General features: G+C 36.1%; 1 protein-coding gene across 2 annotated transcripts in view; it reads right to left on the bottom strand.

Moving 5' to 3' along the window:
* The window catches only part of FBXL5 (F-box and leucine rich repeat protein 5), a 47,094-nt gene that overhangs the window by 12,758 nt on the left and 19,903 nt on the right, over positions 1-14,433 (bottom strand). For both annotated transcript variants that reach the window (XM_030923360.1, XM_010358119.2), the window contains exons 4-8: positions 12,346-12,532; positions 10,036-10,218; positions 4,270-4,395; positions 1,528-1,676; positions 504-586 (exon numbers count right to left, since the gene is read on the bottom strand). In XM_030923360.1, coding sequence (XP_030779220.1) covers positions 504-586; positions 1,528-1,676; positions 4,270-4,395; positions 10,036-10,218; positions 12,346-12,532 — 728 coding nt within the window. The remainder of the gene's footprint in view (positions 1-503; positions 587-1,527; positions 1,677-4,269; positions 4,396-10,035; positions 10,219-12,345; positions 12,533-14,433) is intronic.

The following is a 14,433-nucleotide window of genomic DNA, read 5'->3' as shown; positions in this document are numbered from 1 at the left end:
CCAGAGAAGAGTATACCTCTTCCTCTGCAGCAGGAAAAAAGGTGCTGATATAAATGGTTGGGTGGGAAAGGAGTGAGCAAGAATACAGAGAATTGGTGGTCAAAGAGATATACTCTGGGAAGGAGGTGGCTTGAAGAAAGTTATACTATTTCAGAGTAACTGTGAAGAATCTAACAGGGAGCTTTGCCAAATGGCACTTAGAGCCCAACTAAAACTAAAATGTCTTAAAAACATATAATACCAATCTACATGGTTGCACAGCAGGGCTCAAGGGCCTAGACAAAATATAGGACTATACAGATTGCAAGATGATACAGATGGAATTTTTGGATCAGCTGGGACCTATGAACAAGAGGTAAAGAACTGGAGGGTGCTATCAAATTATAGTCAGACATGACTGATATTTGATAGTAAAAAATAATAGTATGATTAAACTGCAATTACATAAATGAAACTTTATAAAATAGTTTTTCATTATACTTAAATTGTTTAAAATAACTAACCTGTCAAATGCAGAATCTGAAATGTCAGTCTGGGTAAGATCCAGATGCTCCAGGTTCGGACAAAGCTCTAAAATCTGCCTAACCTAAGAGGGAAAAAATTGTCACCGTGAAGACCTGCAGAACTTCAATTAGCTAAGTAACAGATGACTATTAGTAAACATAATCTAGTTCACATACTTTCGTGAATATAAAAAAAAAAAAAAAAAAAAAACTTGAATAAGAGTACAAAAAAAAATTCTGGGCTCAAATCCCTGACAATCTTTTTGGTTTTTGTTTGTTTGTTTGTTTTTTTGAGACAGAGTCTCACTCTGTCGCCCAGGCTAGAGGGCAGCGGCAGGATCTCGGCTCACTGCAACCTCTGCCTTCCAGGTTCAAGCAATTCTTCTGCCTCAGCCTCCTGAGTAGCTGAGACTACAGGTGTGCGCCACTGCACCCGGCTAATTTTTGTATTTCTAGTAGGGATGGGGTTTCACCATATTGGCCAGGCTGGTCTTGAACTCCTGACCTTTTGATCCGCCCACCTCAGCCTTCCAAAGTGCTAGGATTACAGGCATGAGCCACCGCAACCGCCCAAGAATCTGTTTTAGCAGTTATGAGACTAAACCAAGAAATTTACATTTTTAAGTAACACTCAAGATTCTGATGTAGGAAGTCATAAGATCTACTTTTATAAAACAGTGATTTCATCTCATTTGCCCATCTTACCATGTTTTACATATTATTTAAAAAAATCACATAAAACGGCTTTATCACTTAACATCTGTGAAACTGAATAAAATGTTTAACCTCTTCTGGTCGGTTTCCTCATCTATAACATATAGGTAATGATAATTATGCTACAAAGATTGTTGTGAGAACCGCAATGAAATAATAAGTAACCTAGCAGTGTATGCCTACCCATAGGAAGGCACTCGATAATCATTTTTGGGGTTTGTTTGTCCTTAATTAAACTCAGGAATGAGCAAACCAAAGTCTTATCATGCAATTTTTCTTAATACCCAAACTAGTGTTAATTTAAACATACCATTTTGCTGGAAACTGCAGAGCTGTATGCTAATACTAAGGTTTTTACAGAAGTACCAACATATGGTAGAACGTTATGAATTAAGCCATGGAGTAAACGTTTTTCCATTTGTGCAATGCTGATAGCAATCGATTCCTCCGGAGACTCTTCTGTAACATGAATTAAAAAGTCTAAGAACTTGATAAACTGATAATAATTAAGCTACTCAAGGACTCACCAAATTGTTAAATATGAAATACTTTGTGCTATCCTTATACTTTCTTATGTAAATAATCCCATTTTTAGGCAATGAGAAAGTTTCGGAAAAAAATGTGAAAACCAAAACGAACAGTAAAAGTTTTCAAAAGAAAAGAAAATATGATATCAAAAGAAAAATGATCCATAGTAAAACGTACTATCATTGATTCCACATAACTAAAAAGGACACAAAGCTAGAAAAGATTTGAAACTCAACTCAATTAGCCTGATCATAATGAATCAAGCAAAAGAAGGTAGTTTAGAATTTCTAAGAAGTTAAAAATGACATGGCTTTTGGTTTTACTTAACTTCTGTAAAGCTTGGATGTTTACAACAGAATGTACTACTATAACATCCACCATGAAAACACTATAAACTCCAATTCGAAAAAAGGAAAAAACACACTACACTAAAAATAATGAATAACTGTATTGTATTGCCTTTCTCAGGATCCTATTGTTATTATTCTTACCTAAAGACCAATTTGAATGTCTTTAAACATAAAATGATTTAACAGAATAAGTTAAGGAAGTCTCATTTAAAACAAAACTAAGTATAGCAGACAAAAGGATATAAACTAAAAGAATTTGTTACTCATGGTTCCTTGTTTAGATATTATCCTAAATTCGTCCATTAGCCAGACACAGACACACACAAACACACACACAGGAAGATAAAATATAAGGAGATAAAAATTACTTCGGCCCTCACTATCTAAATGTACACTATTTACTATGAAATTTTTAAATTTTTAATTTTTTATTGATATACAATAATTATACATATTTTGGGGGTACATGTGATACTCTGGTACCTGTATACAATGTGTGATGATCAAATCAAGGTAATTGGAACTGTGAAATCTTTTTTAGGAAAGTTAAAACATTCATTGAAAAACAGTAACTTCTTAGGATAAATAAAGACAAGGCAGCTAAACTGAAAAAAGCACTGAAGTAAATAGCAGTTTAGTCTTTAATAATCAACAGATATATTATCTAAAAAGGCTCAATCTTTATACCCTTAACTTTTCCTTTTTGATATCAAGGAAATCGACAGTCTTTGCTCTGTCTTCAAGTATTGAGACAAATATACTGAATTTGTTAGAACCTTCAAAATTCTTACCACAGGTATTATGAATTAATTTTCTAGAATGAATAAACTGAGACTTCCTTAAGTTGACATCTAAGCAAATATCTCATCTCCTTCAGGTCTTTACTCAAATTTCCCAAAGGACCTTAACTAATCACTCAATGTAAAACTGCAATTTTAAATTCTTCTTGGCATGTTTTCCTTGTTTTATTTTTCTCCACAACACTTGTCACCATCTAATACAGAATATATTTTACCTGTATTTATTGTCTGCCTCCTGTCTCTAAATTTTAAGCTCAACAAGGGCCAGTTTTTTCTTTTTTTTCCATTTTGTTCACCATTAGATCCTTCATACCTAAAACAATGCCTGCCACAGGTAAGCACATCGACAAATCTATCATAACTAGAATAGACCTTTTCCTTATATAGGACATTCTGAATCTTTATATCAAAATGTGGCGCATCTGCTTTTCATAAAAATAAACTACTTTAGCTACTGATATAACAATCTTTATACTTACACTGTTACTTTCCATGTTTCTTTTTTCCACATTTAGTTCTTTTGCCAGACCAAATTACTTTAAGCAGGTAACTTTATAAATAAAATTTCCTATAGTTTCAGTTTTACCAACTAGAAGAATGTCTCATCTGTTCATTTTTTACTATTTTACCATCTTTTAGTAATTATTATCTAGAATATCCAAGACAGAATTTGTCTTCCTCCTCACACTTTCAAATAGCATCTCTCTGCACAAGTATGACAGCATTTTTCTATCACGTACCTTAAATTAAAAATTGTATGTTTTCTAAATCCTCTCTCCTTTGTGAATTCTCTGGAGTGGCGATTAAGTCTTATTCACCCTTGAACTCTCCCACAGTGTTTAACGAACGGCTACATTAGTTTTTGTAATCCCTTACCATTTACAAAGAATATTTATGTATATTACCTCTTAATTCTACAATAACCTTATTAGGCAAATATTAAGACTATTTACAAATGAGTAAGTCAACTCAACAGTTTCATCCTATTTCCCTCAAGCCACATATGACTCAATAAATGCTGCACAACTGATCACTTAAAGTGGCGCTAAAATCACATTGTAAACTATAAAGCACTATAATAAATGTACATTATTTCTGTAAGAAAAAAAGGTACCATCTTCTGGTTTTTTATTTTAATATAAAAACAAGAGAAATAATCCTATGCACTCTTTAAAGTACTTCAAACAATTAAATTTAAAATGTTATTATTATTCCTTCAAATTTTAAAAAGTAGTAGGCGTAGAAACACCAGTTTCTTTAGAAAACACAAAATACATAAATCTAATACCTAATTATTAGTACTTATTAACTATAAATACTTAATATATAATTATTAAAACACTATGTAATAATTTTAATTTCAAACAAGCTTACCAGATTCATCTATGTCAGCATCTTCATCCCACTCATGAAAAGCACGACTTTCATCTTTCCTATTTTTCACCCATTCTTCATCAGGTTCAGTATCAAGTTCAGTTGCAGGACCACTATACCAGTCACCTACATGATGAATAAACAAGTAAAAGGATCAAAATAATATCAGATTGCCTGCAATAATGGAAAACTAAGCTATTTACAATAAAAATCTCTACACAGAGACAATATCTGAGCCCTAGGCAATAAGCAATTTTTTTTTTAATACTTTAAGTTCTACAGCACATGTGCACAACGTGCAGGTTTGTTACATAGGTATATATGTGCCATGCTGGTTTGCTGCACCCATCAACTCATCATTTACATTAGGTATTTCTCCTAATGCTATCCCTCCCCCAGCCCCCCACCCCCCAAAAGGACCTAGTACATGACATTCCCCGCCCTGTGTCCAAGTGTTCTCTTTGTTCAATTCCCACCTATGAGTGAGAACATGCACTGTTTGGTTTTCTGTCCTTGTGATAGTTTGCTAAGACTGACGGTTTCCAGCTTCGTCCATGTCTCTGCAAAGAATATGAACTCATCCTTTTCTATGGCTGCACAGTATTCCATGGTGTATGTGTGCCACAGTTTCTTAATCCAGTCTATCACTGATAGACATTTGGATTGGTTCCAAGTCTTTGCTATTGTGAATAGGGCCACAATAAACATACATCTTTATAGTAGCATGATTTATAATCTTTTGGGTATATACCCAGTAATGGGATCGCTGGGTCAAACGGTATTTCTAGTTCTAGATCCTTGAGGAATCGCCATACTATCTTCCACAAGTTGAACTAATTTACACTCCCACCAACAGTGTAAAAGCGTTCCTATTTCTCCACATCCTCTCCAGCATCTGTTGTTTCCTGACTTTTTAATGATCGCCATTCTAACTGGTGTGAAATGGTATCTCATTGAAGTTTTGATTTGCATTTCTCTGATGACCAGTGATGAGCATTTTCTCATGTGTCTGCTGGCTGCATAAATGTCTTCTTTTGAGAAGTGTCTGTTCATATCCTTTGCCCACTTTTTGACGGGATTTTTTCTTGTGCATTTGTTTAAGTTCTTTGTAGATTCTGGATATCAGCCCTTTGTCAGATGGGTAGATGGCAAAAATTTTCTCCCATTCTGTAGGTTGCCCGTTCACCCTGATGGTAGTTTCTTTGCCATGCAGAAGGCTTTAGTTTAATTAGATCCCATTTGTCTATTTTGGCTTTTGTTGCCATTGCTTTCGGTGTTTTAGACATGAAGTTCTTGCCCATGCCAATGTCCTGAATGGTACTGCTTAGGTTTTCTTCTAGGGTTTTTATGGTTTTAGGTCTAACATTTAAATCTTTAATCCATCTTGAATTAATTTTTGCATAAGGTGTAAGGAAGGGGGGATCCAGTTTCAGCTTTCTACATATGGCTAGCCAGTTTTCCCAGCACCATTTATTAAATAGGGAATCCTTTCCCTGTTTCTTGTTTTTCTCAGGTTTGTCAAAGATCAGATGGTTGTAGATGTGTAGTGTTATTTCTGAGGCCTCTGTTCTGTTCCATTGGTCTATATCTCTGTTTTGCTGCCAGTACCATGTTATTTTGGTTATTGTAGCCTTGTAGTATAGTTTGAAGTCAGGTAGCATGATGCCTCCAGCTTTGTTCTTTTTGCTTAGGATTGTCTTGGCAATGCAGGCTCTTTTTTGGTTCCACATGAACTTTAACGTAGTTTTTTCCAATTCTGTGAAGAAAGCCATTGGTAGCTTGATGGCAACGGCACTGAATCTATAAATTACCTTGGGCAGTATGGCCATTTTCACAATATTGATTCTTCCCATCCATGGGCATGGAATGTTCTTCCATTTGTTTGTGTCCTCTTTTATTTTGTTGAGCAGTGGTTTGTAGTTCTCCTTGAAGAGGCCCTTTTAAGTTTTATTCCTAGGTATTTTATTCTCTGTGTAGCAATTATGAATGAGAGTTCACTCATGATTTGGTTCTCTGTCCGTTATTGGTATACAGGAATGCTTGTGATTTCTGCACATTGATTTTGTATCCTGAGATTTTGCTGAAGTTGCTTATCTGTTTAAGGAGATTTTGGGTTGAGGCGATGGGGTTTTCTAAATAAACAATCATGTCACCTACAAACAGAGACAATCTGACTTCCTCTTTTCCTAAATGAATACCCTTTATTTCTTTCTCTTGCCTGATTGCCTTGGCCGGAACTTCCAACACTAAGTTGAATAGCAGTGGTGAGAGAGGGCTTCCTTGTCTTGTGCCGGTTTTCAAAGGGAACGCTTCCAATTTTTGCCCAGGCAATGGGCAATTTTTTAAAAATATTTAATTATGGTTAAAAAAAAGTTACACTGAAATAAGCAAAGGATTCCATTTCAGACATACTGAAAAGAACTATGACAGGTGGCTTCAATTAACAATAATAATCAATTAACCAATAGTTCATATTTTCCTGAAGTAAATCCTTCTCTTTCGAACTATGGAAACAGAACAATAACTACAAAAATGTATAGAGTCTGTTATGTACCTGCTATGTATCCTACTCTCTATACAGAAGTTTTTCAATTTTATCTTTTACAGAAATAAGCTTAATGATTATCAAGTCTTGCATAAAATTTTAGAAATCACAAGGAGCAAACACTCTCCCCTGCTGTTGTTTCACACTGGTTCCTACAATAGCCTCATTATGATAACAGCTAATAAATAAAAGGAAGCAGGACTGTCTACTCTGTAGTCAACCAGTAGTCAGAAGTAGATGGGAACAGAAGCAAAGGGAAAGATTAATGTAAAGCTAAACTATAAATTTATAGATCCTGGAGAATGTACTGCAACTAAATTATATGATCATGAAATGACAGATTATGCAGAATCAATTTACTGAACTCATTTTTTTGGAGACAGAGTCTCACTCTGTTGCCCAGGCTGGAGTGCAATGGCACAGTCTCGGCTCACTGCAACCTCTGCCTACTGGACTCAAGTGATTCTTGTGCCTCAGCCTCCCAAGTAGCTGGGATAACAGGAATACACTTCCACACCTGTGTTTTTTTTTTTTTGTATTTTAATAGACACTGGGTTTCACCTTGTTGTTGCCCAGGTTGGTCTCGAACTCCTGAGCTCAGGCAATCTGCCTGCCTTGGCCTGCCAAAGTGCTAGGAGATTACAGGCATGAGCCACCATGCCCAGCCAATTTACTGAACTCTTTATATCTAAATTAAAGTTTCTCAACCTTGACACTACTGACATTTTGGGCTGGGTAATTGTTTTTGGAAGCTGTCCTGTGGATTACAGGGTGCTTAGCAACAACCCTGGCCTCTACCCAGTAGATGCTAGTATGATACCCAAAGATGGGGCAAACAAAAATGCTTCCACATATTTTAAATATCCCCTGGAAGGGGGAAAAATCAATTTGATTGAGAACCACTCAAAGCACATACTAGAAATAAATAAAATCCGATTTCTACTGGTTTGTTTTTTTTTTTTTTTTTAAGACAGAGTCTTCCCTCTGTCACCCAGATTGCGTGATCATGGTTCACTGCAGCCTTGACTTCCCATGCTCAAATGATCCTCCCTCCCACCTCAGCCTCTCAAGTAACTGGGATTACAGGCATGTACCACCATGTCTGGCGAATTTTTTTTATTTTTGTTAAATTTTTTTTTTGAGACGGAGTCTCACTCTGTTGCCCAGGCTGGAGTGCAATGGCACATCTCAGCTCACCACAACCTCTGCCTCCCGGGTTCAAGCAATTCTCCCTGCCTCAGCCTCCTGAGTTGCTGGGATTACAGGTGCCTGCTACCACGCCTGGCTAATTTTTGTATTTTTAGGAGAGACAGGGTTTCACCATGTTGGCCAGGCTGGTCTCGAACTCCTGACCTCAGGTGATCCGCCCACCTCAATCTCCCAAAGTGCTGGGATTACAGGTGTGAGCCACTGTGCCCAGGCATTTTTTTTATTTTTTTAGTAGAGCCCAGGCTTATTGGAATTTTTTGTTTAAACATATTAAAAACAGAAAAAAGCAGCATATTTGAGATTTAGGTGAATTCATGAAAGTTAGCACAGCATTATCACATTTGACATTCATATCAAATCATGACATAATTCTTAAGAATTCTTAAGAATTAAGAATAGCTAGAGAAAATATTTTCTGCATCCATGTTTGCCTTGACGTTTTCCTAAATATTTCATTATCTTACAACTAACAGAAAAAATTATCCCACATAACAACTCTAAATTATTTAGATGATATAAGTCTACCTAATATTCCAAATAGCTTCATTCAAAAAAAAATCTGACAGCTTATTTTAAAAGTGCTATACGTGGCTGGGCACAGTGGCTCAAGCCTATAATCCCATCACTTTGGGAGAGTGGATCACCTGAGGTCAGGAGTTCAAGACCAGCCTGACCAACACGGTGAAACCCCCGTCTCTAGTAAAAATACAAAAAAATTTGCCAGTCATGGTGACGGGCACCTGTAATCGCAGCTCTCGGGAGGCTGAGGCAGGAGAATCGCTTGAACCTGCGAGGTAGAGGTTGCAGTGATCCCGAGATCGTGCCACTGAGTTCCACCAGGCAAGAGTAAAACTCCGTCTCAAAAAAAAAAAAAGTGCTATATGTTATTGTAATGAATAAAATTGCTTTTAAATCAGACTCATAATTTAAATCAGACATAAAGTCATAAACAGAAAACAATTTTTAAAAATTATGTGAATTTGGAAGCTAATATTCCCCTGGGCTGGGTACGGTGGCTCATGTCTGCAATTACAGCACTTTGGGAGGCCGACGCAGGTGGATCACTTGAGGTCAGGAGTTTGCGACCAGCCTGATCAACATGGTGAAACTCCATCTCTACTAAAAATACAAAATTAGCCAGGTTTGGTGGTACATGCCTATAATCCCAGCTACTTGGAAGGCTGAGGCAGAGAATCGCTTGAACCTGGGAGTCAGAGGTTGCAGTGAACCAAGATTGCGCCATTGCACTCTTGCCTGGGCAACACAAGCGAAACTCTGCCTCAAAAAAAAAAAAAAATCACCTAGCAGAAATTGTGTAATTCAGTGACAGAAAAAATGTATGCTATATTAGTTGTATTTAACCCATAACTGCATTATATGTTGATGAAAAGAAAATTTTCTTTAACTGTTCACAAGTGAAAGTAATTTACTATAATGATATTATATGAAACCGTGATTCAGAGAATGTGGCATTACCAATCAAATAAAGATAGGTCAAAGACAGAAACAGATTCACAATTATTTTGAGCCATCACCAAAATAGAGCCATAATGGTATATCACCCTTAAATTTTATAGAATTTATTCTGTATTTTTAAAATATTCATATAATTATTATTAAACATAATTATTTAAAGCAGTTTTGAAAGCTTACTAATTTTATTTTTAACTTTTAATTCTGAAAAACAGTCAAAAGCAGAAAGAACTAGCATAATGAATCCCCTGTATCTATCACCTATCTTCAATAATTATCATTTTGTCAATCTTTTTGCATCCCCTGCCACAAATATATTTTCCTAATTTTTTTTAATTACAGACACCATTATAATTTAGCCATGAATTTCAGCACTGCTAGTTTCCCAAAAACATATATACCAAAAACACATCATCTAACTATAAAATCTACTTTTTGATGAATCTCTCAGAGTTTCCCTCCCTGGCGTTGCTGATTAATGTAAATAAATATTCATCTACAAAAATACATGAAAATATTGTTAAAACCCATTTACCTACCTCTGGCCCAATGAACAGGGTACAGATGTTTCCAAAGCGATCCAGCTTTTGTTAGCTGAGACCATTTCATGCTTACTTGACTGCATCGACATAACTCTTGAGGATTAAGATAGCTGAAAATTGACAGCATTACCTCAGGAGGAAGATGGGTTATACCTGTGGAGTGTTCTGACACTTCAGCTTCTGAAATAAAAAAGAAAAACTTTACCAGTAAAGGCTAAAGAGCAAATGCAATAAGAAATTACAATCACATTTCTATAAACAAAATCCAGTGCCTGAAGTCAATTCCTTCCTGCCTGCAAGATGTGAAAATGAAATAACATGTATTAGAGGTAACATGGGGATGTTAAACTTGTTAAGAACCAGTAGGGTTAAACTATCATGGCCCAAATCATACTTCATCAGTGGGAGCTACAATAACGAACACAGAATTAACTTCCTCTTACAAAGGCATCACAGAAAAAACAATATTCACTTTGTAGCATTAAGTAGCATCACTTGAAAAAGGAACCAAACAGGTTATACAGCTTTAAATCAACAAGTATAGAGTCAGCCAGATTATGAGATCTCCAAGGCATTTTTAATGACACACACAAATCTCATGACCTTTTCCATTTATGCATTATGACTCCTGTCAATAATCTTTCTTGTATTCCCTCTTTGATTTTCACATTTCATACAAGAGGTCCGTGAAATCTGACTGCCTTAACCTAGAGGTGCTTTAAACTACTTCAATTATTTATGTCGCAGGTGAAACGACAAAATGCAAATATTTCTGATGTTGTTTCACATTGATAAGGAATCTTTCATCAGCAACTACTGCAGGAAGTACTTATGGATGTATAAACCTATTATTTCAGTAATAATTTCCAAAATAAAAATGAAAATGAGGTGTCAGCCGGGCGCGGTGGCTCAAGCCTGTAATCCCAGCACTTTGGGAGGCCGAGATGGGCAGATCACGAGGTCAGGAGATCGAGACCATCCTGGCTAACACAGTGAAACCCCGTCTCTACTAAAAAATACAATAAACTAGCCGGGCGAGGTGGCGGGCGCCTGTAGTCCCAGCTACTCGGGAGGCTGAGGCAGGAGAATGGCGTGAACCCGGGAGGCAGAGCTTGCAGTAAGCCAAGATCCGGCCACTGCACTCCAGCCTGGGTGACAGAACGAGACTCTGTCTCAAAAAAAAAAAGAAAGAAAGAAAGAAAATGAGGTGTTACCATAAAAAATATAACAGATTCATCATTAAAGTCATATGAAGAATTTGAGTACTTTATATATCTGATTTGTTTCACAAAGCAACTTAAATATAGAAATGCTATGATCACATTCTTTAAACTACCACTTTTAAAAGGCCAAATATTTTAAACATAATACAGCTACAATTTGCTTTGAAGGAGTGGGAAAATAAAACGTCGTGTGATGCTTTTAAATCCCATGTTATAATTACAATTAAACCAGACACAACAAGTCTTAGCTTGGTAACTAAAGCACAAGCTATATTTCAGAGTAAGGCATACAAGCTTTATGGGATTAATTATAGCTTAACTTGTAAAACAGTTTGTTTCAACATGCATTTCATCTACTTTGTTAAATAAAAATAAAAGGACTAATTTCAAAAAACTCCAAGCTATTTTAACAGAAATCCCATTGCTGCCACCAATCTTGAAGACGTGAACATAAATAATTACTGAGGAAGTAGTTTATTTTTTAAAAAAGGCAGCATGTTTTATTTGCATTTCTCATTTGTATTCTCAGAGTAACAATACAGAAAAACTCTGCCTCTAGTACTTGTTCCTCTGAATATTACTGGATACAAGCTGAAAAAATGATACACAGGAAAGGATGAAAATAAATTATAAATATAACTGATTTTGAAAACCAATGAAAAAAACACAAGGAAAGAGAAAAGCAGCCACTATGGTCAATAAAGCTCAGGAAGCAGGATGATAACCACAAAAGTGCTCTGTGTAATGGTAGTTTTCAACAATTTTGACTGATCAGTTTTGAGCAGGCCAGTGCTCTGTACTGGTAGTTTTCAATAATTCTGATTCACTCATATATAAATTCATTCAAGAAACACTACACTGAATATGTCCCAAGTATATGTTAAATTACCATACACAACACTGAATTCTAAAATGAGAACCTTTGTCTTCAATTAAATTGATACATGAAAATAACGCCTTTAACTGACCACAGTACAGGCCTAACTTAAATTATTCCTCAACCGAAATCTACAATTCATATCAGTAAGATGTCAATGACCTTATAACTAATAAATTGTTGTTTATCTATATATATGAATCTCACCTTTATCTGACTTTTCATCCACGGAATATTTAAAATATTTCTGTCGCTCTTCAGCATGATTCCATAGGCTAAGACCTCTAAGGAGTTCTGCAGTATCCTTCTGAGAGCAGTGTTGTGCAATCACTTTCTTTTTAATATCCTTAAGCTCTTCATAGGTAAAATATTCCATTAACATGGGCTGAAAAACCTAAATTAAACAAAATATTCATGAGGAAAGATGCTTAATTCGTGTTGTTTCACTCTACACCCTTTTAAATTATTAACGGCTCGAATGTCGTATTATGATCATGTATCTCAAAAAGATAAAAATTTTAGTTGTTACCACTGAGTTAGTTTATCTAAAAACTGCAAAGAAAAGTACATCAAGAAGATCCTGGCCAGGCACGATGGCTCACGCCTGTAATCCCAGCACTTTGGGAAGCCAAGGCGGGTAGGTCCCCTGAGGTCAGGAGTTCGAGACCAACCTGACCAACACAGAGAAACCCTGTCTCTACTAAAAATACAAAATTAGCCGGGCGTGGTGGCGCATGCCTATAATCCCAGCTACTCAAGAGGCTGAGGCAGGACAATCGCTTGAACCCGGGAGGCAGAGGTTGCGGCGAGCTGATATCGTGCCATTGCACTCCAGCCTGGGCAACAAGAGCAAAACTCCATCTCAAAGAAAATAAATAAATAAAATAAATCCCTCTTGTTATGGTTTCTCCAGTTAATAAATCAATCCCAAAACAATTTTAAAGCATGAGGACCAGAAGGCTTTCCCTTTATAGAATCTGTCAAACACTCTTAATCATTCTGTTAGATGTTTAGGTCAGTTAACTGCCTTCTGGTACTACAGTAACTGAATTCTACCCAAACTGGGCCTCTGCCTCACATGAGAATGGTTCCCAGTGTATTGGAACCATAAAAGTCAGAACTCTACTGAAACACTTAACTTTTCAATACTGTTTCTGGATTTTAGAAATGTTCCCTCAAATCATTATTTTACAACAGTGGTTCCTGTAAGAATTATCCATGGAGATTTCTTCTGCTAAACAGATGCTTAGTCCCAACCTCCAATTTACAGAATTAGAATCTTTAGAGGTTGGAAACAAGGCTTTTTTTGTTTTGTTTTCACTTCCACAGATAATTGTGATGGGTATCATACAGTTAAAAAACACTGGTCTACTAAAATTCAGTGGTTTCAACACTGGCTGTATATTACAATGAGTTGGGGGGCCCTGAAAAATACCCAAGTCAATGCATGTCCTCTGATCTAACTCTGATGTAATTTGTCTGGAAAGGGCTTAAAATACTGTTGGGGTTTCTTTTGTTTGTTTGTTTAAACATCAATTTGATTATAAGGTGAAGCTATAGTTGAGAATCTCTACAATAATTGATTTACAGTTGAACAGGTATTCAGTTCCTCATAAAATCATTTATCTATTTCTAACTCTGATATTCATCCCAAATTAGAGATAGAAGAAAAAGGGAAAACGTTTTGCCCATTCATTCAATGATACCCTAATACATGTATAGTAGGCTTAAGACTAATAAATGTCTTTGTTTGTTTGGAGACATGGTCTTGCTCTATCACCCAGGCTGAAGTACTATGGTGCGATCACGGCTCATTGCAGTCTCAACCTCCTGGGCTCAAGCAATCCTCTCACCTCAAGCTCCCAAGTAGCTGGGAAGACAGGCACATGCCACCATGCCCAGCTGATTTTTTTAATTTTTAGCAGAGATGAGGTCTCGCTATTTTTCCCAGGCTGGTCTTGAACTCATGAGCTCAAGCAATCTTCCCTCCCGCCTCAGCTTCCCAAAGTGCTGGGATTATAGATGTGAACCACCATGTCCAGCCAAGGCTAATAAATTTAAAACCACCATTTAAACACTAAAGTACACTGCTAGAAAAAAAAAAAAAAAACTTAAAAAAATCTTTAAACACAGCATGAAAATGTAAAAAAAAATTTAGAAGTTTAAAGAAACCTCTAAAGATTCCGAAAAGACATTAGGGTAGCATAAGTTATTAACATTTAAGACAGAGCCATTTACAAAAAAGAAAATTATTTCCTGAGTAAATTAATTAAATCATCTATTCAATGAAAAGCA

The sequence above is a fragment of the Rhinopithecus roxellana genome, chromosome 2 (assembly GCF_007565055.1).
Source record: "Rhinopithecus roxellana isolate Shanxi Qingling chromosome 2, ASM756505v1, whole genome shotgun sequence".
Classification (NCBI taxonomy): Eukaryota; Metazoa; Chordata; class Mammalia; order Primates; family Cercopithecidae; genus Rhinopithecus; species Rhinopithecus roxellana.
The sequence above is the reverse complement of the archived record's forward strand: the minus strand, read 5'-3'. Positions and strand labels throughout refer to the sequence as shown.